The following is a 27,060-nucleotide window of genomic DNA, read 5'->3' on the forward strand; positions in this document are numbered from 1 at the left end:
TTGGGAAAGTTTTGGACTCTGTTTTCTTACCGAATCACATACCTCTTCGTTTTCGGAGTCTGAAACGGGCTGATAAATGTCCCTTAGGTATTCTTCTGGAGTTATGGTATTGATGATATTGCTTTCAACATTTATGGGAGTACCTGAGATATAATTCTTGATTCTCTGCCCATTTACCACTCTCGGACAATTACCTTCCGTGTTGTTGATCTTGATAGCACCGGAACGATATGCTTCCTCAACAACATAGGGACCTTCCCATTTAGAGAGAAGCTTGCCTGCAAAGAATCTTAACCGAGAGTTATATAGCAAGACATAATCACCTACATTGAACTCATGCTTTTGTATCCTCTTATCATGCCACCTCTTAACCTTCTCTTTGAAAAGCTTGGCATTCGCATAAGCGTGAGTTCTCCACTCATCAAGCGAGCTAATATCAAATAACCTCTTCTCACCGGCAAGTTTGAAATCAAAGTTGAGCTCTTTGATTGCCCAATAAGATTTATGCTCTAGCTCAAGAGGTAAGTGGCATGCTTTCCCATACACCATTTTGTACGGAGACATGCCCATGGGATTCTTATAGGCAGTTCTATAAGCGCACAGTGCATCATCGAGCTTCTTAGACCAATTCTTTCTAGACCTGTTGACAGTCTTTTGCAGAATCAGTTTAATCTCTCTATTACTTAGCTCTACTTGACCACTGGACTGAGGGTGATAGGGAGACGCAATTCTATGGTTGACATCGTACTTAGCAAGTGTTTTACGGAAAGCACCATGAATAAAGTGTGAACCACCGTCGGTCATTAGATATCTAGGGACTCCAAATCTAGGGAAGATAACTTCTTTCAGCATCTTGATAGAGGTGTTGTGATCAGCACTACTAGTGGGGATAGCTTCTGCCCACTTAGTGACGTAATCAACAACAACTAGGATGTGAGTATACCCATTGGATTTTGGAAAAGGTCCCATATAATCAAAGCCCCAAACATCAAATGGTTCAATGACAAGTGAATAGTTCATAGGCATTTCTTGACGTTTGCTAATATTACCTATTCTTTGACATTTGTCACAAGACACGACAAACTTACGTGCATCCTTTAAGAGAGTGGGCCAATAGAAACCTGATTGCAATACCTTGTGTGCAGTTCTATCTCCCGCATGGTGTCCTTCGTAGGCCTCGGAGTGACACTTATATAGGATTTGTCCCTGTTTATGTTCAGGTACACAACGTCTAATAAAACCATCTACTTCTTCCTTATAAAGGTGAGGATCATCCCAAAAGTAATGTCTCAAGTCAAAGAAGAATTTCTTCTTTTGCTGGTACGTGAAACTAGGTGGTATATATTTGGCAACTATATAGTTTGCATAATCAGCATACCACGGTGCACTACATGAAGCATTGATGACATTCAATTGCTCATAAGGAAAGCTATCATCAATAGGTTGTGGGTTATCAAGAACGTTCTCCAACCTCGACAAGTTATCTGCTATTGGGTTATCAGCACCCTTTCTGTCGACAACATGCAAATCAAATTCTTGTAGCAAGAGAACCCATCTGATAAGTCTAGGTTTAGCATCCTTCTTATCCATGAGATACTTAATAGCAGCATGATTAGTGTGAATAGTGACTTTGGAATCAACTATGTAAGACCTGAACTTTTCACATGCAAACACGACTCCTAAAAACTCCTTCTCCGTAGTAGCATAGTTTCTCTAGGCAGTGTCTAGAGTTTTACTAGCGTAGTGAATAACATTCAACTTCTTGTCAACTCTTTGCCCTAGAACAGCACCAACGGCATAATCACTAGCGTCACACATGATCTCAAAAGGCAAGTTCCAATCAGGTGGTTGAACAATAGGTGCAGTTATCAAAGCCCTCTTAAGTATTTCGAAGGCTTCCTCACAATCCTCGTCAAAGACAAAAGGAATATCCTTTTGCAAGAGGTTGGTAAGAGGCCTAGAAATCTTAGAGAAGTCTTTAATAAACCTTCTATAGAAACCAGCATGACCAAGGAAACTTCTTATCCCTTTGATATCTGTGGGGTATGGCATTTTCTCGATTGCATCAACCTTAGCATTATCGACTTCGATACCTCTTTCAGAAATTTTATGTCCTAAGACGATGCCTTCATTAACCATAAAGTGGAACTTCTCCCAATTCAAGACAAGATTGGTGTCTTTACATCTCTGTAAGACTCGATCAAGGTTGTTGAGGCAATCATCAAAGGAAGACCCGTAAACAGAGAAGTCATCCATGAAAACCTCGACAATCTTTTCACAAAAGTCAGAGAATATAGCCATCATACATCTTTGAAAGGTGGCAGGTGCATTACATAAGCCAAAAGGCATACGTCTATAAGCAAAGGTACCGAAAGGGCAGGTGAAAGTGGTTTTCTCCTGATCAGATTGTGCAACTGGTATTTGGGAGAAACCAGAATAACCGTCTAGAAAGCAAAAGTGTGTGTGTTTGGACAGCCTTTCTAGCATTTGGTCGATAAAAGGCAAAGGGTATGATCTTTCCTAGTGGCTTTATTCAATTTCCTAAAATCGATCACCATCCTATAGCCCGTAATAATCCTTTGTGGGATCAATTCATCCTTATCATTAGGGACAACAGTAATGCCTCCCTTCTTAGGGATGCAATGCACCGGACTCACCCAATCGCTATGAGCAACAGGATAATTGATACCTGCTTCCAGGAGCTTTAGTATTTCTTTTCTTACTACTTCTTTCATCTTAGGATTTAATCTCCTTTGATGATCAGCAACTGGTTTGAAATCAGGATCCGTTTTAATCTTGTGCTGGCATAGGGTAGGACTAATGCCCTTAAGATCATCAAGAGTATATCCAATAGCAACACGGTGCTTCCTTAGAGTTTTTAGTAACTTCTCTTCTTCATGCTCCGAGAGGCTAGCACTAATAATAACAGGATATATCTCCTTTTCATCAAGATAGGCATACTTAAGAGTATCAGGAAACTATTTAAGCTCGAACACAGGATCACCCTTTGGTGGGGGTGGATCCCCAAGCAGTTCAAGAGGCAGATTATTCTTAAGGATAGGATATTGTTCTAAGACAACTCTATCTATCTCATTCCTTTCATCCATATGCATATCATTTTCATGCTCAAGCAAGTATTGCTCTAAGGGATCAGTAGGAGGAACGGCAATAGAGGCTAAGGCAATAGTTTCATCCCTACTAGGCAAGTCCTTTTCATGAGGTTGTCTACCAAACTTAGAGAAATTGAACTCATGTGGCACACCTTCAAAGCCAACAGTGACAGTTTGCTTCTCACAATCAATATGAGCATTGACGGTATTGAGAAAAGGTCTACCAAATATGATGGGACAAAAGCTATCTTGTGCGGTAGCAAGAACGAGGAAATCAGCAGGATACTTCGTTTTACCACACAATACTTCAACATCCCTAACAATTCCCACAGGGCACATAGTATCTCTATTGGCAAGCTGAATAGTGACATCAACAGGCTCTATCTCAACAGGTGCAATCTCATCTTTGATTTCATCATATAAGGATTGAGGTATTGCACTAACACTACCACCCGCGTCACATAAGCCATGATAACAATGATCTCCTATCTTAACAGAAACCATAGGCATGCCAATGACAGGCCTATGTTTGTCTCTAGCGTGAGGTTTAGCAATTCTAGCAGCATCTTCACAGAAGTGAATATTCTGTCCCTCAACTTCTTCAGACAGAAGATCTTTGATAATAGCGATGCTAGGTTCAACTCTAATTTGCTCATGGGGTGTAGGTGTTCTAATATAGCCTCTACGTATCACAGTTGAAGCTTTAGAATGATCCTTTATCCTAACAGGGAAAGGTGGTTTCTCAATGTAAGCACTAGGAACAACAGGATCATTATAGGCAATGACTTTCTCTTCAACAGGAGTGGGTTTAACTACATTGACTTCTAAAGTAGGATGATATTTAAACCACTTCTCTTTGGGGAGATCAATATGAGCAGCAAAGGATTCACACAATGAAGCTACTATCTCAGAGTCAAGTCCATACTTAGCGCTAAAATCACTAAAGGTATTTGTCTCAACAAAGGATTTAACGCAATCAAACGTGAAATTCATACCTGACTCCTTACCTTCTTCAAGCTCCCAATCTTCAGAGTTGCGTTTTATTCTCTCCAATAAATTCCACTAGAAGTCAATATCTCTCTTCATAAAAGAACCGGTACAAGAAGTGTCAAGCATGGTGTGATCATCATGAGAAAGCCGAGCATAGAAGTTCTGAATGATAATTTCTCTCGAGAGCTCATGATTGGGGCATGAATATAGCATTGATTTAAGCCTCCCCCAAGCTTGAGCGATGCTTTCTCTGTCACGAGGTCAAAATTTGTAAATATAATTTCGATCACGATGTACTAAATGCATAGGATAAATTTTTTGATGAAATTCCAATTTCAACCGATTGTAGTCCCATGATCCAGTATCATCACATAGACTATACCATCTCAACGCCTTATCCTTCAAAGATAAAGGAAAGACATTCTTCTTGACCTCATCCTCGGGCACACCTGCAAGCTTAAATAAACCACAAACTTCATCTACATAGATTAGATGCAAGTCTGGATGTGATGTTCCCTCTCCTGTAAAAGGATTAGCCAGCAGTTTCTCAAGCATTCCCGAAGGAAATTCAAAGCAAATATTTTCAGTAGGTGCAGCAGGTTGAGGAGCAACCATTTGTGCTTCCGTTCGAGGTGAAGATACCCCGAACAAGCCCCTCAAAGGATTAGTATCCATAGTGACAAGTGACAATAAATTTCAGCACACTATATGAATGTTTCCTTACCAAGTTCCACTTACCAAAGGCGCTTCACTCCCCGGCAACGGCGCCAGAAAAGATTCTTCATTACCCACAAGTATAGGGGATCAATCGTAGTCCTTTCGATAAGTAAGAGTGTCAAACCCAACGAGGAGCAGAAGGATCTGACAAGTGGTTTTCAGCAAGGAAAAATCTGCACGCAATGAAATTGTCGGTAACAAGTGATTGTGTGGTGAGATGATTCGTAGCGAGCAACAAGTAACAAAAGTAGCAACGGTGCAGCAAAGTGGCCCAATCCCTTTTGTAGCAAGGGACAAGCCTGGAGAAAGTCTTATAGGAGGAAAAACGCTCCCGAGGACACACGGGAATTTCTGTCATGCTAGTTTCATCATGTTCATATGATTCGTGTTCGTTACTTTGATAGTTTGAAATGTGGGTGGACCGGCGCTTGGGTACTGCCCTTACTTGGACAAGCATACCACTTATGATTAACCCCTCTCGCAAGCATCCGCAACTACGAAAGAAGAATTAAGACAAAGTCTAACCATAGCATTAAACTAGTGGATCCAAATCAGCCCCTTACGAAGCAACGCATAAACTAGGGTTTAAGCTTCTGTCACTCTAGCAACCCATCATCTACTTACTACTTCCCAATGCCTTCCTCTAGGCCCAAGTAATGGTGAAGTTTTATGTAGTCGACGTTCACATAACACCACTAGAGGAAAAACAACATACAACGTATCAAATTACCGAACGAATACCAAATTCACATGACTACTATTAGCATGACTTATCCCATGTCCTCAGGAAGAAAAGTAACTACTCACAAAGCATAATCATATTCATGATCAGAGAGGTAATGAGTGGCATCAAGGATCTGAACATAAACTCTTCCACCAAGTAATCCAACTAGCATCAACTACAAAGAGTAATTAACACTACTAGCAACCTTACAGGTACCAATCGGAGTCGCGAGACGGAGATTGGTTACAAGTGATGAACTAGGGTCTGGGGATGAGATGGTGCTGATGAAGATGTTGATGGTGATGAGTCCCCTCCGATGAGAGGAGTGTTCGTGATGACGATGGCGACGATTTCCCCCTCCGGGAGGGAAGTTTACCCGGCAGGATCGTCCTACCGGAGCTCTAGATTGGTTCTGCTGAAGTTCCGCCTCGTGGCGGCGGCGGCTCCTCCCGAAAGCTTCCTTATGATTTTTTCTGGAACGAAACCCTTCATATAGCAAAAGATGAGCGCCGGAGGGGCAACAGGGGGCCCACAATCCACCCAGGCCCGGTCAGAGGGGTAGGTCGGGCCTGGCAGGCTTGTGGCCTCCTGGTGGCGCCCCTCTCGTACTTCTTCTGCCCAGTATTTTTCATAAAATCCAAAATAATTCCTCGTTGATTTTCACGGCTTTTGGAGTTGCGCAGAATAGGTATCTCAAACTTGCTCCTTTTTCAGGTCAGAATTCCAGCTGCCGGCATTCTCCCTCTTCATGTAAACCTTGCCAAATAAGAGAGAAAAGGCATAAGTATTGCACCGTGAAGTGAAATAACAGCCCAAAAAGCGATAAATGTCAACATGAAAACAGGATGCAAAATGGACGTATCAGCATCAAACGTCACTTCATAATTGGGTGATCATAAAGGTGCTCTATAGGTATCTCTGAGGGTGTCTGTTGGGTTGGCATGGATTGAGATTGGGATTTGTCACTCTATATGATGGAGAGGTATCTCTCGGCCCTCTCGGTAATACAACATCATAAGAAGCTTGCAAGCAATGTGACAAAGGAGTTAGTCATGGGATCTTGTATTACGGAAAGAGTCCCAAAGCGACAAGGCACCCCAGAGGTGCCTTGAAGGAAGGGGACTCCTCCCTTCCTTGTGGAGGGAGGACTCCACCCTAGCCACATGCCCTCCATGGAGGAGGGGCCAAGGGCTGCACTCCGACCCATCCCCTTGCTTCCTATATATAGTATAGGAGAGGGGGGAGGCGGACACAACAATCCCACGCCCCGGCGACACCCTCTCCCTCCCGTTACCCCGTTCCTCCGCAGATCAGTTTTTCAATAGTGCTTGGCGAAGCCGTGATGAAACATGCGCCACCACCATGTCGGTGTGCTGGTCATGATCCCGTCTACTTCTCCTCCCTTGCTTGCTGGAATAAGAGGGACAAGAAATCATCGAGACGCACATGTGTTGAACGTGGATGTGTCGTCCGTTCGGTGATGGATCAGATTGGATTGCGATTGGATCGTAAAGAGTATGACTAAAGCAACTCCACATGCTAGCATAAAATTAATAGCCGGAATGAGAAAAAAACTACAAAAGCATGGGGGAGCTCACCCAACACTTCAAATGCATGGTGGAGCTCTAGCTTAGCCCCTTTAATACATTCCCTCCTCTAACTTTGGTTCGACCTCATCTTTACCCCCAAAAATATAGTGCTCAATTATATTCCATTTCCGTTAGATGATATTGTGAGAATACCCTTTCGTGTCGTTTTTGTCTATTCAAAGGCCTTTGACAGTCAATGAGCTCTTATGTAGTCATGTGTACCCCTTGCTGCCTATACAGGTGGGACCCACCCAAAGAAAAGAAAAAAGAAAAAACTACCTCCCATCTCTACTACTTACACATGGGCCCCACCCAAAGAAAATGAAAAAAATAAAACTCTCTCTCTCTCTCTCATCTTCATCCCCGGTGAGCTCTCCGACAGTCTGCGTGTAGCCCTGCCTTCCACCGCCGGAGAGAAGCCCCACGTCGCTAGTTCCTTCCTCTCTCTCTCCACGAGGCCTCCACTCGCCCACACGGCAAGCAACAACACGGCAGCGTGGTAGCAGCAGCAGGATGGAAGCGTGGCGGCGGCAACAGCAACACGATAATGTGGCGCAAGGAGCAGCGGTGGCAGGCGGCGCAATGAGCGGCGTGGCAGCGACGGGCGATGCAAGCAGCAACACGATAGTGCGAAAAGAAACAGCGGGTAGCAGCGGCTGCAAGCAGCAGTGACGGTGAGTGGCACAAGCAGCAAGGCCATCCACCACCACGGGCGACGCCATCATGGCTGCAGGGACCCGATTGCTTTTCTTAAAAATATTATAAGGACCGATTGCTTTCTTAAAAAATGAGGAACGCTACGAATCCATCAGTAGATATCTAATAAAACATCCATCAGCACGATAACCGTCAGATTTCTACCTGCGCAGTCCCCAATAGCCATCCGATCTAACTCCCGGCACACAGTTCGGTCACCTCCTTCGATACATTAATTCCCGAAATAACAAACCAGTTGCGGAAACAACCGCTTTGTTTCGGCCCCGACGAAGCTGCAGATGGTTATAGACTTTTTTCTATCACAAAGATTTAATACGGGGTGATCGACAGATTGAGCTGACAGTTTTTGCAACAAGCATAATGTTGCGTTCGGATGTTTGCAACAGAGACCGTGTTGCGAAACTTTTGCAACATAGACATTATTGCAGAAATTTTTCTGCAACAAAGCTAATGTTGCAGATTTTTTTTAACTTTACCTCGGTTTTATGAAAAATGTTCTGCAACATAACTGATGTTGTAAAAAAAATTCTTGCAACAATGAAGATGTTGCAGGAAAAAACCCAAATCCAGTTGTTCGTCTTCCTAGCCAGACGAGCCCCGAAACACCCCTACTATTATCCAGTATTAGGAATGTTTGTCCCGAAACAACAGGTGAGTTGCAGAAAAATGTAAACGACTACGGCAGACGTGAGAACGTTGTCACCGTCTGATCAACACACAATCAAACGGCCACGGAACCGGTGGACGGCCCCGCGCGATCAACCGGTAGAAGTTAATCTTTTCCCCTAAAAAATTACAAGAACCCGATTGCTTTCTCTACAAAAGTTAGAGAACTGATTGCTTTCTCTAAAAAAGTTATAGAGTACCACCTATATATGACATAGGCAGCAAGGGATTAAATGTCCACATAACAGCTCACTGACATCAAACCCTTTTGACCGAATGAAAACGGCATGGAGGGGTATTTTCATATAACGCCATCTAATGGAAAAGAGGTTCAGTTAAGCACTATTTTCTTTAGAAATAAAGATAAGTTCGGAACAAAGTTAGGGGGGGTGAATTTAGCCCTTAATATTTGTATATATATGAGTGTGAATGATAGTTGCACTCAAGGACCCGACCATACACCGACCAGATGTTGGTAGACTCCACTATAACACATCCACGGTTTCGTTAAAGTTGAGGGCGGCTAGCTGACCTAGCTTGCAGTTTGTTCCGTTCGAGTAGTTTGGGGCCAGCCTGGTCTTAGAAGTCAATATTCAATGGCCAGGGGTGTGACACGGAAAAAAATTGTATGAGACCGGGTCATTTTGCCCAACACGTGAGACCTTACTCGTAATGCGCCACATGGCAATCCGAATCTCAAAGCAGTTATGTTCTTCCTGCAGCTTCTTCACTGATTGTCATCTCGTCAAAAGAAGCGATGTACTGGGAGGCACTCCAGCTATGAACTCAACCGAAAATTCAACCCCATTACGAACCTCGTGTCACCGGGAAGAAGAGCAATTAGTTCTGTGTGACACCTAGCATTGTATGCTTGTAATTTTTTCAAACATCTCTCTAGGCATCTTGCACTGTACATGGCCTTAGTTCTGTGACGCCTAGGCACAACTATTTAACCCAAATGTAGCATTTTTTTCCAAACGCCGTAAATGTACCATCACTAAAGTTCAGGCCTGACTTACACCGAAAACTTAAAAACATGAGAGTAACTTAACTTTCTCTACATCCGGGGGAGTGCCACACATCTCATCTTCGGTGAGCATTTTACAAAACCACTTGCTTCGAAGACTTATAAGTTGTGTGTATTATTGTTATCCAAATTATGCACCCCGAAGGCCTCGTTAGTCTCGACAACTAAGACTAACACGAGACGGCCCGAGCCAGGCTCGGGCTCTAGCTTGCCGCTTCTCAAGAAAGACATAGCAAAATATGCAAAAACAACCTAAGGCCGCTTCTCAGGAAGGACATGGCAAAATACGCACAAAAATCTAAGTGACTATGACTTGATATCGAAGAAGCGAGGCAGATCGTGGGATTATAGCATCTGAAGAGCCAATATGGCTTTGTCTCCGTCCTTTTTTCGAAAAAGAGGATGACCCCCGACTGATACGTCTCCAACGTATATATAATTTTTGATTGTTCCATGCTATTATATTATCTGTTTTGGATGTTTTATATGCATTAATATGTTATTTTATATTATTTTTGGGACTAATCTATTAACCTAAAGCCTAGTGCCAGTTTCTGTTTTTTCCATGTTTTGAGTATTGCGGATAAGGAATATTAAACGAAGTCCAAACAGAATAAAATCTCCGAAATGATTTTTCTTGAAACAGAAGAAACCTGCCATACTTGGAGAAGGGGGCAGGAGACCTGCCGGGAGACGAAAAGCCTGCATGTCGCGCCCTAGGGGGGTCGTGCCCCCTGGCTTGTAGGCCCCCTGCAGGCCTCCTAACCCTAATACTCATCCTATAAATTCCCAAATATTCCCCCAATACAAAAATGACACCAAAAAATACTTTCCCGCCGCCGGGAGCCTCTGTTCTCGTGAGATCCAATCTCGGAGCATTTTCCGGTAATCTACCGGAGGGGGATCGATCATAGAGGGCATCTACATCAACTCCATTGCCTCTCCGATGATGCGTGAGTAGTCCACCACAGACCTACGGGACCATAGCTAGTGGCTAGATGGCTTCTTCTGTCTCTTTGTTCTTCAATACCATGCTCTTCATGATCTTCATGGAGATCTATCCGATGTAATACTCTTTTGCGGTGTGTTTGTCGAGATCCGATAAATTGTGGGTTTATGTTCAGATTATCTATGAATATTATTTGAATATTATAAGAATTCTTATATGCATGATTTCATATCTTAGCAAGTCTCTTCGAGTTATTAGTTTGGCTTGGCCAACTAGATTGGTAATTCTTGCAATGGGAGAGGTGCTTAGTTTTGGGTTCAATCTTGCGATGTCCTCACCAAGTGACAAAGTAGGGGTAGCGAGCATTCGAGGATAAAAAGATGGGGTTTTCGTCATATTGCTTGAGTTTATCCCTCTACATCATATCATCTTACCTAATGTGTTACTCTATTCTTCATGAACTTAATACTCTAGATGCAAGCAGGAGTCGGTCGATGTGTGGAGTAATAGTAGTAGATGCAGAATCGTTTTGGTCTACTTGACACGGACGTGATGCCTATATGCATAATAATTGCCTTGGATATCTTCATAATTATTCGCTTTTCTATCAATTACTCGACGGTAATTTGGTCACCAACCGTATTATTTTCCTTCATGAGAGAAGCCTCTAGTAAAACCTATGGCCCTCGGGTCTATTTTCCATATTATACTTTCAGATCTACAAACCAAAAATACCAAAAATATATTGTTGCTATTTATTTACTTTTGTTTTACTTTTAGTTATAGCAATCTTTTATATCTATCTCTATCAGATCTCATCCTTGCAAATAACCGTGAAGGGATTGACAACCCCTTTTTAGCGTTGGGTGCAAGTGTTTGATTGTTTGTGTAGGTGCTAAGGTTGGGGCCTTGCTTGTTCCTCCTACTCGATTGATACCTTGGTTCTCAACAAACTAAGGGGAATACTTATCTACTTTGCTGCATCACCATTTCCTCTTCAAGGGAAAACCAACGCAAGCTCAAGAAGTAGCACCGACTTCTGCATCTGAAAGATACATGCAGTCATTTTAGTAATTATTCACAAAGACCTTAAAAAGTAGTACATCAAGAAGTCTGAAGTCATCATCTTAGCAACATCTGTCGCTACTCATATCCATTTGATGAAGGTTTCGGTAGTCCGAATCTAATAACAAACAGACATCACACAAATGCCTAACATATAAAGTCGGATGCCCCAACCAAGCCACATACTAGGTTTGGAACGCAAGCCGGTCTGACGCACTTTCATAATACGTCGCCGCCATCTTCCATGGATCCATCTTTTGTCTCGGGCCTTTATGCTTTTATTATGCTAGTTTAGATTTAGAAACGTGTTTAGCGCAAAACGCATTTAGTGCTCAGCATCGAAGTGATAGGATGACAGCATGGCAAGATTGCTTGGGGATCTGTGTCTCTCATCCTTTTATATATTAAAGTTTAGATGATTTAGTGCTACAACTTCCCCTACGTGTAGCCTAGGGTTTTTCTCATCCCTGCCGTCTCCATCGCCAAAGAGTCCCCCGTTACGATCGAAGGCTCCCCCGGCTAGCGATCGCATGCTCGTGGCCGGTGCGTCCCACCCCGGTGGATCGCGCGTCTCCTCTCGGTGGCCAGTGATGGATCCAATGGCGGATACCCTGTCTGGGACCACCGGTGGTGGCGGTGGTGCCGGTAAATCGGATCTCAGTGACTACATGGAATGGCTCAACCTGGAGGACGAAGAGTTTGATGATCTGGTGATTGAAGAGGATGATCATGTGATCAATGAGGGAGTTTGTTGGTTAGCCATGGATAGGGTTCACACGAATAAAACCTTCAGCCCGACTGCTTTCTACAAATATATGTGTGCGGCTTGGAACCCGATGAAGCACGTGAGGTTCGGGCCCGTCGGACCGAACATGTTCGACGTTCACGCGAACTGTCTCGGAGACTGGGAGTGCATGGTGGCACAAGGGCCATGGCTTTTCGGGAACTGGTTAGTACTCATATGTCCATATGATGGTTTCACCAAGGCGGAGGAGGTGCCCATGCTGTTCATGCCAATCTGGCTTCAAATTCACAAGTTGCCAGATGGGTTTTGTAAAAACAATATGGTGGAATCGCTGCTGCGGAACTGTGGGGATATCTTGGAGATGAGATTGAACGGTAACACCTGCGGTGATTATGTGAGGGTTAGGGTTTGCCATGACATCCGCCAACTCCTCACAAAGTTCGTCGGTATTGTAAGGGGGGAGGAGAGGCAGGTGTTCCTTATTCGATATGAGAAGCTTGCTCGCTTCTGCAGCGTTTGTGGCTTAATTGGACATGACTACAAGGAGTGCGACTTCGGGGTTCATGATGAGAAAGATACGAAGTTTGGACAATGGTTGTATGCTGATGGTCCGAACAGAGAAAGAGTTGAGGAGGCGGGGCGTGGGAATGAGAAGCAGAAGCAACATCTCACCCCAAAAAAGGAGAAGGAAGTGAAGAAGGCTACAGACCCGTACCTAGTCGACACGGTGACTAGCCCATCGAAGAACGGCCCGAGGGACATGCAAGTTGATCCGCCGGCCCAGAAGAGGCTGGCCATGGATTCGGTTAGTACAGAGAAGGAGAAGAATGTCTTACCTGCAGCTACGCTAGCTCTGACTCAAGGGTTGGGCGAAGATGGGGGGGGGCGAGAATACCTCACCTGGCAACAGCTCAAACAGCAAGAGAGTGAGGATTGGATCCCAAGATCTGTCTAAAGAAAGATCGGCAGCCTCCCTCGAAGAGGACCATCGGGCACAATGAGTATCTTAATGTGAAACTGCCGAGGGGAACCGCCGAACAGTTTGTGAGGTGTTGGCCCTCTCAAAAACCAATTCCCTGGGGCTGATTTTTCTGTCACAAACTCGTCAAGCCTCAAACAAGATGGAGAAGCTAAAGTGGAGACTTAAAATGAAGGGCTTCACTTGTGTTTCAACTTTCAAATGATGGCCTTAGTGGGGGGCTAGCATTATTTTGGGACGAAAATCTGCAAGTAATCGTGTTAGATTCTTGTGCATGGTATATTGATGTTAAAATTGTGGATAATGCTAATGAAAAAGCTTGGAGAACAACATTTGTGTACGGAGAGCCACGGGTGGAGCATCGTCATCGCATATGGAGTGCCTTGTCAACTCTCCGGGCAGTGTCTTCTAATCTGTGGCTTGTGTGTGGAGATTTCAATGAGGCAATGTGGCAACATGAACACTTCTCGCAGTCGCAACATTCTGAAAATCAGATGCTCCATTTTTGTGTTTGCTTGGAAGCTTGCGATCTCATGGACTTGGGTTTCTCGGGGACACCGTTCACATACGATAATGGGCAGCTCGGAGAAAGGAATGTGCGCGTCTGACTTGACAGAGCGTGTGATGATGCTGTGTTGAACGAGGCCTTTCCGTTTGCACAGGTGGTGCACCTGGCGGCTTCATGTTCAGATCATGTGCGCATCCTGGTGCGGCTAACTCATGTGGAACCAAGATGTCCAAAAAATTCCCCCAGGTATGAAATTATGTGGGAACGGCACCCGAGTCTTGGGGCAGTGATTACAGAGAGTTGGGGTAAGTGCAAGCCGGAGGGACATCTTGGGGCTGTGCGAGATGCCTTGAAGGAGATGATGCAGAAACCGCGGTCTTGGAGCAAGGAAATTACGGCCATGTCATGTCCGAGATTGAAAAGCTTCGTTCTGAATTGGCGGACCTGCAGACTCACGTTGCGTGTAGGGCGACCATTCGGCAGAAGATGTTTCAACTTGACGAGCTTCTATACCGGGAAGAGATGCTCCGGTTGCAGCGATCTCGCATAACGTGGCTCAAGGAGGGGGAGAGGAACACATCTTACCTTCATCGGCGGGCTATATGGCGCGCGCGCCGTAACCATATTCAACGTTCAAGACACAGCGACGGGACATGGTGCTCGGTTCCCTCTCATATGGAGTTGATGGCTACTTCATACTTCAAGGAGGTTTTCATGAAGGACCCGACCCTTACCCCGGAGCCGGTTCTGGAGAATATTACTGGAAAAGTATCCCCTGCGATGAATGAGCGCTTATGTTCGCCGTTTTCCGAGGAGGAAGTGTCTAATGCGCTCTTTGATTTAGGCCCGTTGAAGGCTCCTGGCACGGATGACTTTCCAGCAAGGTTTTATCAGCGCAATTGGGTTGTTATGAAGGGTGAGATCACATCGGTGATACTGGAATTCTTTAATACAGGTGTGATGTCAGAGGGCGTTCACGAGACTGCTATTGTGTTGATCTAAAAAGTTCCTTTTCCCAAGGATCTTAAGGAGTTTCGTCCGATAAGTTTATGCAATGTGATCTATAAAATTCTCTCAAAGTGTTTGGTGAACCGCCTTCGGCCTCTGCTGGTGGACCTAATTTCTGAAAACCAGAGTAGACTCATCTCTAATAATTCCATCATCGCATTTAAGTGCATTCAGCATATCCAATCCTTGAAGCAGAATAGGCCCGCTGTGTGTGCATACAAGCTGGATTTATCCAAGGTCGTATGATCGGGTGGACTAGGATTTTCTTGAGAAGGCCCTAGTCAAGTGGGGGTTTTCGGCGGAGTGGATCACGTGGATTATGGCTTGTGTGAAATCAGCCACATATTCGTTGAAGTTCAATGGAAAGTTATTCGAGGAGTTCTCACCATCACGGGGGCTTCGACAAGGTGATCCATTGTCACCGTTTTTATTCTAATTTGTTGTTGATGCTCTATCTGCTCTTATTTCCAAATTTGTTGGGGACGGCGTCCAGGCCCGGCTCTGAGGGGGGAGGGGTGGCTGCCCCGGGCCCCTGAACGCTAGGGGGGGCCCAGCCTGCATGTTGATCCGCTGAAATCGTCCCTTGCTTTTCCAAACAAAAAAAGGATCGCTCCTTCCAACTGTGGCACTTAATCTTTGGGATTGTGTGTGGTTCCTTATCTAACGGCGGCATGGTCTACGGTGGCGTTAGAAATCCAGAGGTTGGGCAAATCGGCAGCATGTATAGGGTTTTACGACAACCAGCTAACAGGTGTGCCATGCTTATCTCACTAATTGACTGATTGGGAGTTCTGCGGGTCAGCAACTAGGTAGCAACATGGGGTTCTGCTGTGCCTTCTTTTCCACTGATTCTGCGTATGATTGGGGTCATTACATTGTTAATTCTAGCTAGGCGAATTTATGTTGAAATGGTGCCGAAAATCGATGGTTAATCCTCTGCCTGTATTATATCATCTTCCCACATTAACTCTGATTTCGTCAGATTAGTCCAAGTCTGACTGTCCAGTTTTGCCTGTAGAAATACTACACACTTGTAGAACCAAGGAAAAACGATTTCGTCAAAAGATAACTTATTGTCTGCTATCTGTCTAACTTAAATATAAAAATGGGAAAGCCATAAGATAGCATACCACTGTTCTTCTTTACATCAATTTCAATCACCAGCTAACATCATATACCTATTACTCCTATGTGTGAGGCCACATACGTAATTCAGCTATATTGATGTCATTTTGTAGTATTGTGGACTCGTAACCTCACTTATTATTTTGAAATTCTAATCAACAAATTCATGAAGGCTTATGCTCTCACTGATTTTTTATTCATCAACTGAATCACACCATTTTTTCAGATAGATTGCACCTTTTTGTCATTCGACATCCATGATAAAAAACACTCCAAAATTATACACTAGTAGAAAAAGGGGCTTCCGTCCCAGCTCAATTTACACATTAGTCCCGGTTCCATTACGAACCAGGACTAATGTTAGCATTAGTCCCGGTTCGAACGCCAAGGGCGCCGGTCGGTCATTAGTCCCGGTTCGTGTCTCGAACTGGGACTAAAGAGCTTGGAGGCTTTAGTCCTGGTTCGTGTCTTGAGCCGGGACTAAAGGGTAGACCTTTAGTCCCGGTTCGAGACACGAACCGGGACTAAAGGGGTTTTGTATTTTTATTTTTTCCTGTTTTTAAATTTTATTTCTGTTTGTAGTTTCTGTTTTAAATTGCTTATATCTTTTAGGATATTTAATTTTCTTTTGAGTGATTCTTTTTGCATTAGATTCAAAATTTTGTCTAGTTTCTGTTTGTGCAATTAGTTTTTAAATTTGAATGGTTTAAATTTGAATTTGTTCAAATTTGCTTCAAACCCAAATTGCGAATAACTTGAGTTTACAAATAGTTTTTAATTTAATTCTTTTTTCTCCTAGTCATCTGTTAGATTGTTATCATAGTAAGATTTATTTGGTTATTTTTAGAATAATTTAAATTTGGATTTTAATTAAAACAATATTGTTTTGCTTATATAGTTGTTTTAGTCATTTAATTGTTGTTTTTTATTATTTTTAGTTAGTACTTTCTGTAGATTTTAACATGTTATAGTATGGTGCATATTGCATGCATAAAAAGTCCAGAATTAAAATCATTTTAATAAAATGCCTTTGTAGCAGATGGGTTTTCGTATGAAACCTTGATACTTCGAAGGATGATCCAGTTTGTACACGAAGTGCATCCAGTTTTTATCGTAACTCTCTCAACTTTTTAGCACATGCCATGTGGGTGAAACTATGATACCATGCCAACTTTCAACCTTTTCAGAGTTCATTTGTAGTGCTTTTCAATTTCAGGGTCAATTAGCTGAAAAAAGTAAGTAAATGCATGAAAAATACCAAATGAAGTCAGAAAGTATTGAAAATTTATGATGTGGCTTTACATGGTGTATTTTGAACACACAAAAAGTATGGAGTTCAAATAAGTTCAAAAAAATGAAATCCCTTTGCAATAGATGAGTTTTCGTTCGAACCCCTGATACTTCGAAAGAGATTGTTCATTTTGTACACGAAGTGCATCCAGTTTTTGACGTAACCCTCTCAACTTTTTAGCGCCTGCTATGTGGGAGAAATGATGATACGATGCCAAGTTTCAACCTTTTCAGAGTTCATTTGTCGGGCTTTTCAATTTCAAGGTCATTTAGGTCAAAAAATCATTAAATGCATGAAAAATAGCAAATGAAGTTATAAAGGGTCGAAATTTAGGATGTGGTTTTTGAATGGTTTATATTGAATGCACAAAATGCATAAAATGTCTGAAGTTGAAATAAGTAAAAAAATAAAATATCTTTCTAGCAGATGGGTTTTCGTCCGAAACCGTGATACTTCAAAGTAGATGGTCCAGTTTGTACACGAAGTGCATCCAGTTTTTGTCGTAACCCTCTCAACTTTTTAGCACAAGCTATGTGGATGAAATAATGATACCATGCCAAGTTTCAACATTTTTAGAGTTCATTATAGTTCTTTTCAATTTCAGGGTCATTTAGCTCAACATAGCAAATAAAGTTAGAAAGGGTTAACTCTGGCTTGGTTAACCTTAGTTGTAATTCTGGCGGGGACGGTGCTAGCAAATGTAGTCGATGGGTATGATTGGACTCTTGGCTAAAGGGGGATTCTGAATTTTTCAAACTCTACCCTCCGGGACCGTCTTTTTTAGTTTTGTAGAAAATAAACAAAATTGCTAAAATCTTCAAAAAATAAAATCCTTTGAGATGTAGTTAGGTTTTAGTGCCTAGTTGGTATACAAATTTTGAGATATGAATTTTGACCGTTTTTTCAAAAAAGGGGAAAATGTAAAACGGCCATAACTTTTGCATACGACGTAAAAAAAGTTTAATATATCAAAAAAAACTAGAGAAAATTGGGAATCGATTTCATCGGGGCTTGCCCGGTGAAGTTTTCTCAGATGCTCAAAATTCCAAATGTAAAAAAAGTTATGGCAAAAAGATGTTTTTTCCACAAAAATAAGAAAAAATAATTTTATTTAAAATCTTTAGGTTGTTTTCATTGAAATTCACTATTATTATTACTTATTTTGTTTATTTTAATAATTGTTTGAATTCAAAAAATTAAATCATGTGACATGACATCAAACCCTAGGTTGTTTAGGATTGATAGCTTACTATTGTCAGGAAAACAACAAGTGCAGACTTGGCAACTAGGGACGATAGAATCAGGAAGTTAAGCGTGCTCGGGCTGAAGCAGTGAAAGGATGGGTGACCGGCCGAGAAGTTAGACGATTTGAAATGAGTAATCTATGCTAGAGTAGTGAGGATGGGTGATTAGAGATTAAATTGTCAAATAAATCAAAGATTTAAAAATTGAAATAAAACATAAAAACAAATCAAAGAATATTCAAAAATAAAATTTGAAAAATAAATTAAAAAGGTATCTTTTTGGATCAAACAAACAAAATAAACAGACGGGTCCTTTAGTCCCGGTCCGTGTTAAGACCCGGGACTAAAGGGTCTGCCCCTGAGGGCGCTCCGAGGCGCCCACGTGGAGCACCTTTGGTCCCGGATTGGGACAGGACCGGGACTAAAGGTTAGGCCTTTAGTCCCGCCTCTTTGGTCCCGGTTGGTGAACCGGGACTAAAGCCCCTTACGGGCCGGGACTATAGGCCCTGTCCCCACTGATTAAATTGTCAAATAAATCAAAGATTTAAAAATTGAAATAAAACATAAAAACAAATCAAAGAATATTCAAAAATAAAATTTGAAAAATAAATTAAAAAGGTATCTTTTTGGATCAAACAAACAAAATAAACAGACGGGTCCTTTAGTCCCGGTCCGTGTTAAGACCCGGGACTAAAGGGCCTGCCCCTGAGGGCGCTCCGAGGCGCCCACGTGGAGCACCTTTGGTCCCGGCTTGGGACAGGACCGGGACTAAAGGTTAGGCCTTTAGTCCCGCCTCTTTGGTCCCGGTTGGTGAACCGGGACTAAAGCCCCTTACGGGCCGGGACTATAGGCCCTGTCCCCACTAGTGATATGTATCATTTGTTTTTTGGAAAATCAATATATATCAAGTTTGGTCAATAGAAATCTCTCTTTATTGATACTAATACTTTTATATTAAGGGCCCCGTCTTTAAGTTCGCCCCGGGCCCCTGAAATCTCAGAACCGGCCCTGACGGCGTCTTGAGGGGACTTAGCATATGGCGGGGTGCACCGGTTATCTCTCACTTGCTCTTTGCGAATGATACAATGTTGTTCTTTGAGGCTTCAGGCCAGCAAGCTAGCATTGTCAAAGGTTTGTTGAACACTTACACTTCGGTGACGGGTCAACTTATTAACCAAGAAAAGTGTTCCATCTTGTTCTCTAACAATTGTAATGCGGCGGTGGCGGAGGAGGTGAAAGGCATATTGGAAATCACACAGCAAGTTTTTGAACCCAAATACTTGGGCTTACCGGTACCTGAAGGATGAATGCATAAATGGCAATTTGAAACACTTCAGGAGAGATTGAGAAAAAGATTGATAGATTGGAGCGAACAGTTTGTGTATGTGGGCAATAAGGAGATCTTGATCAAAGCGGTTGCGCAGGCCATCCCCACCTATGTAATGAGCGTCTTCAGGCTGCCAGCGTCTATTTGTGATGGGTTGACAAGGATGATGCGGCAATATTGGTGGGGGTGGAGCATGGTAAGAGGAAGATGGCGTGGCTGAGTTGGGAAAAGATGATGTTACCCAAGTCTATGGGGGGCATGGTATTTCGCGATATGAGGGCCTCCAACCAGACTTTGCTGGCCAAGCAAGCTTGGCGCTTGTTGGACTGTCCAGATAGACTGTGTGCTAGACTCCTCAGAGCTAAATATTATCCCCATGATAATCTATTGGATACTGTGTTCCCTGCTACTTCGTCTGCAGTCTTGAATTGGTGAAGAAAGGCATCATTTGGCGTGTGGGAGATGGTATGTTAATTAAAACTTGGAGAGATGCTTGGTACCGAGGGGTCTCAACCTTCGGCCAGTCACACCAAAGCGGAACTGTCATTTCAATTGGGTGGCTGATTTCCTGGATGAACATGGTGCTTGGAATGTGCAAAGACTGAGAGAACACTTTTGGGACATGGACGTTCATGCGATTCTAAAGATTCGTACCTCGCCAAGGAATGGCCAAGACTTCCTTGCTTGCTTCCCGGAGAGGAGCGGGCAGTTCACCGTGCGAAGTGCCTATCGGCTTGCTACCTTGGGTACTATCCCTGATGTCGAGGGCGCATCAAGCGTCATCCCATACGAGGAGTGGCCGATCTGGCGCTGCATTTGGGGTGCGAGAGTGCCCTTGAAGATGAGGATCCTCTCCTGGAAGGTAGTCTCGGGTGCCTTGGCTACTAGTACCGTCATATTGCTACAAGGGATACACATCCCTTATGTGCAAAGGAGAAGGAAACCAGCTTCCACGCCTTAGTTGTCTGTGATCATGGGCGGGAGGTGTGGCTACAAATGGGATCGGTGTGGCGACTGCCGCGGCAGGAGCTGCTGCAAGACTCAGGGCGGGGTTGGTTACTGAATGTGTTGGCAAGCTGTGATGAACTGATGCGAGACTGTGTGATCATGCCGATTTGGCCGATTTGGTCCCTCTGGTTTGACTTAGTGCACGGGAAAGAAGTGCCTACGATGGCTGCAACAGTCCTATATCTGCAGAGTTATTTGCAGTCCCTAGATCTCTCCAGGAAGTACTCGACGAAAGAGATTATCAAAGGCAAGATGCCTTTGGCGCTGGAGGAACCAGCCGTTGTGCTGAAGGAGATCTAGGCCCCTCCATAGACGAGGCCACCATCGGAGCAGGTGGCGTTGTTTGTCGATGGTTCTTACCTCCAATCTGATGGTTCTGCAGCGGTGGGTATGATCACGAGGAGACACGATGGGACCATTATATTTGCGGCTTACCGTTGCATTTTTAATTGCAACGATGCACTGGAGGTGGAGTTACATGCGATTATGCAGGGTATGGCTCTGGCTATCCAGCATTGTGAGCTTCCTGTCATAGTCCAATCGGATTCCTCTCTGGCACTCTCTGCTTTGTCTAGTGACAGCTTAACCAGATCTTTCTATGGACATCTAATTACTAAGATTCGTCATCTTATGGTAGATAGAATTTTTATTCCCTTGAAAATTAGTCGTGTGCAAAATAGTGTATCAGATCGAGTGGCCCTATATAGTCGTATAGAGAGCACTACTGATGTATGGCTTGGTCGAGGTCCACCATGTGTCGACGATCTTTTGCCTTGTAACCCTATACAAATTGAATAAAACTCATTTACCAACGCAAAAAAAATTAGTTTAGATGATTTATTTTAGATTTGGATCACTGGAAAATGTTTCCTTCTTCCTTGCTACTATATAAAATAAAAATAAAATTAGGTCATATTACGTTCGTAGTAACAGAGAGTTGATGGATTCCTTGTATCTGATCCGAAACCAGACCAAAGGCTAGTTAGTTGTTGTTGCACTCCCCCGGCAGCTGGGCGTACGCCCTATCCTTATTGGTACAGTAGTCGTAGGTCGTGTGCTTGCTCTTGGCGTCCTTGTACGCGTCCCACTGCGCAGGCGTGAGGCTCTGGATCCCGTTCCACGGCAGGCTCGGCGAGCCACACGGCGCGCCTCCGGTGGCGCGGCAGCCATCGACGTCGAAATCCTGAAAAACGGTGGTGAACGGCGCACGGTTCCAGTCGACCTTGATCTTGCCAAAGTCCGTCGCCCAGCCGGAGCCGTCCCAGATGCTCGCCCGGATCTTGAACGGCCTCGCCGGGAACTGGCCGGGCGCGAGGTTCTTCAGCACCCGTATCGGCGTGTCGTCGATGAACACCCTGCGATCGGTCGATCCAGGTAAACGCGATACATAAACATGAATTGATCCGCTCAGGCTCAGCAGATGGCAAAATTAAGGAGTAGCTAGGGGATGATGGATGGACTTATATACACAAGCTGGTAGGGGTTCCAGAGTATCTTGTAGTCATGGAAATCGGCTCCCGGGTCGAACCAAAGCTCGATCCTCTGCTCCCTGTCGCCTTTGCCGTTTAGGAAGATGTTGGTCTGGAGAATGACCGGCTTGCCGTCCACGTTGCCCAGGAACTCGAGATCCACCTCGTCGTGGTCACCTTGCTCGGGTTCCGTCGTGAGCTAGATGTACAAGATACATTTATATCTGACTCCTAGTATTCATCATCAAACTACAGGAAATGGCTAGGCTAGCATATAACATATGCAGCATGAGCATGTAGAAACCGCATGTTGCAACACTCACATAGAAGGCCGTTACGACTCCGGCACTATACCCGGGCGGTGTCTTGATCCTCATGTGGAAGAACCCTGAACCATACGCCTCCTTGGAACTAAATCCAGCCCCTGCATTGCAAAGAAGCAAATTTTGGGTCAAGTTCAATCAATTTTTTTTTGTCCAATTCAATCGATCAAATAAGTACAATATGTAGCGGGAAAAAAAATGATAATGTACCAGAGCTCTTATCCAAGACGATGTGAACTGATGTCCCCTGATCAACTAGGTGATTGCTATCTGTACCCCCTACTGCCACGAAGTTATCGTTGAACACCGCCGCAAGTGCCGCCGAGCTGAGTACCAAAGACAGGAGGGGGAGGATGAGGAGGAGAACCCATGGCTGCAAACTGGAAGCCATTGCTAGTTGCATTGGACAAGAGATCTATTTACGCGTGTGTGCTTCCTGCTTAACCAAGAGCTCGCCTCTCACACCGCCTCAATGCATTAGACCACGGCCCTTATATAAGCTAGATTTGTCACACTCTTGTTTGCACAAACTAGGGGCTGTTAAAAATTTAATCGCCTAGAAATAGTAGTAATTGACGAGCAAAAAAGTAGTAATTTATAAACAAATGTTAGGAAAAAGGTAAATTATTGCAATTAGAAAACATTTACTAGAAATAACTATCAAACATTGCATTTTTGGCACGCAATTAATTCATTAATTATATGTATTATATGATAGTTTTAAAGTTTTTTGCCACTAACTCTTGTAGATTCGCCTATTATTTTAACCCCTGGCCCATCACTCTTAATTGTTGTTGTATGAAGTTGGAACTGAATTAATTATTCCCAAAAAGGAAATAGTTATCTTCTCTCTTCATCTCAAAACCGTAGTGTATTTCATGAAAAAAATATCATTCATCCATAGCATGAAACTTCTTAAATTGCAAATTTCATTTGTTCCCTTTTTTGATAATACATATTATCGCCATTTTTGGAAGTGTATTTGGAGAACTCGCGTAACAATATACAACAGTGCATAAAACAATCTCTTGAAAACATAATTATCTCCTTTGCACCAGCTCCATCATCTACTTGTTTGGAAAATCTCCACAACACATCAAAGCCTCTTGGAATGATTTAATTATTTATTAACTTTGAACCAGAACTTTGGTTAAAATCTTGGAGAACATTTAAAATCTACCGGATTATTTCTTTCCACGCGTCAACCTCCTCCCCTCGCTGCCACGTGCCTCTGTACCTAGCGTATCTTTATCGTTTCCCTCCTGGAAGCATCACGAGCCATCCATCCCGGGCCCTGTTTGGAACCACAATAGATTATAATAATCTGAATTATGAAGATAGATTATATAATCTGGTTTATAAAAATAATCTAGGTGGTCATGTTTGGAGGTCAGATTATATAAACTGTAATCCATGTTTTATATTGTACAATGACATGTTTGCCCTCTGTTTTTTAGCTGCAAAGGTAATAATCTAGGTGGACATGTTTGGAGGACACTGACGGTGGCAGTAGGTAATTATCTTTAAGTTTCCAAGGGTAATGGGTCATTATTAATCCATAATCTGATTTTAGCTCGGGTAGAGTAGATTATGAATTTTTAATAATCTGGTCATCTAGTTTTTATAAACTGTAATATAATTTATCCTGTTTGGAGACATAATAGATTATAAAAACCGGATTATATAATCTGAATGGTTCCAAACAGGGCCTTATCCATTCGGGTTGTCTCCTTCATCAACCCAAGCACACAACCACGAGTCCACCACCCCCATGCGAGCTTGCTGTCACCTGCTCCATCATCACACCGTTACCACAGAGAGCTTGCCGTCATCTGCTCCAAGCACACCGCCAAGATGTCGTCGCAACTGCGCAAGGCGAGCCGCCGGCCGTTGCAAGAGCAGACGCGCACCGGGCGGCGAGGTAGGGCCGCGGGCGTCGATGCTCCCATGGGTGCAGTCGGCCGGACCCGAGGATGGTGGAGGTGCTGCAGCAGGGTCCGACGACGTTCTGTCCACGCTTCAAGCTGCGTGGTGCTCCAATGGGGCATCGCCGGGGACCTATCGGTGCTGCAACAAAACATCGCCGGGGGGGGGGGGGGGGGTGTGCTGCGCTGGAGCTCCGTCGGGCCGCAATGGTTCGCTAGAGTTGCAACGAAGCTCCGGCGAGGTTACAATGAAACGTCGTTGAGCGCCGTCGGAGCTGCAGTGAAGCTCCGATGGGGTCGTCGGAGCTCCGACAAGGTTGCAATGAAGCGCCGTCGGGCGTCGTCGGAGTTGCAGTGAAGCGCCATGTGGATCGTTGGAGCTCCGATGAGGTTACAATGAAGCGCCATCGAGCGTCGCCGGAGCTGCAGTGAAACAACACTGCAAAACCCGTCCGAGCTCCTGTGAGGCTGCAATGGAGCTCCTGCGAGGCTGTAATGGAGCTGCTGCCTGTTGCCATTAGAGCTGCTGCGGCGTGGTGCTACCCAGGCGGCTTAAATTTGACTAAAATCACCTGGATGATTTGTAGTAGCCGCCTAAAATCTTTCTAGAAATTTCAAATTTGCTTGAAAAATCAGTTTAAGTTTGTTCCGTAAATGTAGCTCCATTCCATTTTTTTCTCCGCCCATATTCTCTCCTATTTAAAAAGATCATAATGTTTTACGTCAAAATCCCTCCACTTTTACCAAAAATGTAGAGTATTACAAAGTTATACTAAGTCAGCTATCGTTAATATGGATCGGAGGGTATCAATAGTCATAACATGAAATCAATATCGATAAATTTGTTATGGAATATACTTTCATATTATACTACTATACTTAGTTGGCAGTGAAATTTATTATAGAATATACCCCCGTCCCGAAATACTTTCATATGAATGAATGTATCTAGATGTATTTTATTTCTAGATACATCAATTTTATATATTTATGTGATAATTAATTCCGGACGAAGGGAGTATATTTTTATAGACAAACATAATAATATGTGGAGTAAAGAGAAATGGAGGAGATCCTCCCCCCCCCCCTCTCTCCCTCGCGTCACTATGCTCGGGCGACCCGAGGGGCGAAACCCTAGTTGTGCCGCCTCCCTTCCCTCTTCGATCCCTCCTCGCCGCCGCCTAAGGCGGCCGCCGGTCAAGCCTGGAGCACTGCTGATGAAGGTGGTGGCGGGGCCCTAGCTGCTTCGCCTCGCTCGCAGGGGGCCTCGGGGCTGTGGGGCGGCGGCCCCGACTGGTGTGGCGCCTCCGGCCTTCGGCTGCTCGTGGTGCGGGCCGACGTTTCTCGGCCGTGTGGACAGCGAGACCACCGGAGGATGCGGGCCAGGGCACTGCGGTGGCGTCGGCTTCGACTGCGTGAGATCTGGCCATCTCCACGCTACACCTCTCTAGCAAGCTCATCCCCCCACATCCGGCCTGCTTCGACATGGGGCTCCGATTTTCGTCGGGTGGGAGCGGGCGCAGGGATGCAAGGCCGGGGGAAACCCTGCCAGCCTTGTCGGCTATGACGACGGCGACGCCGGCGGGCGCCGCTCACCTTCCTGGAGGCACCGGCCAGGTCTTGTTTCCCATCCCCTTCCCCTTTGTCCCCCGGGGGTAACACCTCAACTCTGTTGGATGGCGGCGATGCCTCTGGTGTCGTAACCTTCTTGAAGGCACCATTTTGGGAACAAGGATGGGATGTGGGCTTCGCGGCGATGTGGACAGAGTGTGTACATTCGGACTGCTTACCTTCTGCATTTTCAGAGCTCTGGTTTCTCGCGTTGCTTTGCTCTAGGCGAGTCATCGGCGGCAAGTGGTGGGGTCGCCTGGTTCCACTCCTCTGGGTTTGTTGGTTGCCAGCCATCCAGGTTCAAGGGTGAACATATCCATCATTCAACAATGCGACGCCCTCGAGACGGACGAGGAGGCAAGGGGCCTTCTTTGATGATGGATCTGGTTTTGACTTCGTCTCCTCCAAGTCCTCGTGTTCTGTCAACGACATGCCTTGCATTGTTGTGGGTTCCCTTTTTTGAGCCGGTTGTTGCCTTCTCCTCGGTCCTGTGCGTGCAAGAGGTCGCTACCATCTCGTGCTCAATGTCTGATTTCTAGCTTTTGAATGCGAGCCTTGTGAGCTTTTCTCCGGTGCCTGTGTATCTTTTTTCCTTTTTTTTTCTAGTCAAGGTATGGATGTAATCATGTATCGTAATCCTGATTGGTTGATGACTTTGTTAATTTCAATGCCGGACTCTTTTTAAAGGGGACTGTTATGCATCTATCGGTGGATATTTATTAAACATCCACCGCCTCGACAGCCGTTAGATCTCGTGCGTAACGTTCGATCCGCTCCGTCCGATCCGCTCCTGTACTTAATTCCTGAAACGACGCTCGAGTTGCAGAAACTTTCCCTTTGTTGCAAGAAATAAACTTTGGATCCGTTAATTCCTGAAACAACGGTCGAGTTTCAGAAACAATTTGCTTGTTGCAGATTTTTTTTTCTTCGTCTTTCTGTAACA

General features: G+C 44.3%; 2 protein-coding genes across 2 annotated transcripts in view; both read right to left on the reverse strand.

Moving 5' to 3' along the window:
* The window catches only part of LOC123441426 (putative xyloglucan endotransglucosylase/hydrolase protein 1), a 74,309-nt gene extending 66,457 nt beyond the window's left edge, over nt 1–7,852 (reverse strand). The window contains exon 1 of the mRNA XM_045117867.1: nt 7,511–7,852. Coding sequence (XP_044973802.1) covers nt 7,511–7,852 — 342 coding nt within the window. The remainder of the gene's footprint in view (nt 1–7,510) is intronic.
* A 13,919-nt stretch (nt 7,853–21,771) lies between these two features.
* On the reverse strand, nt 21,772–22,972 carry LOC123439399 (xyloglucan endotransglucosylase/hydrolase protein 3-like). Its single transcript, XM_045116117.1, has 4 exons — nt 22,792–22,972; nt 22,582–22,682; nt 22,258–22,457; nt 21,772–22,144 (listed from the first exon to the last, which is right to left on the reverse strand). The coding sequence occupies exons 1-4, from the start codon at nt 22,970–22,972 to the stop codon at nt 21,772–21,774; spliced, it is 855 nt and encodes a 284-aa protein (XP_044972052.1).
* Between the last annotated feature and the right edge of the window lie 4,088 nt (nt 22,973–27,060).

The sequence above is a fragment of the Hordeum vulgare genome, chromosome 3H, assembly GCF_904849725.1.
Source record: "Hordeum vulgare subsp. vulgare chromosome 3H, MorexV3_pseudomolecules_assembly, whole genome shotgun sequence".
Lineage (NCBI taxonomy): Eukaryota > Viridiplantae > Streptophyta > Magnoliopsida > Poales > Poaceae > Hordeum > Hordeum vulgare.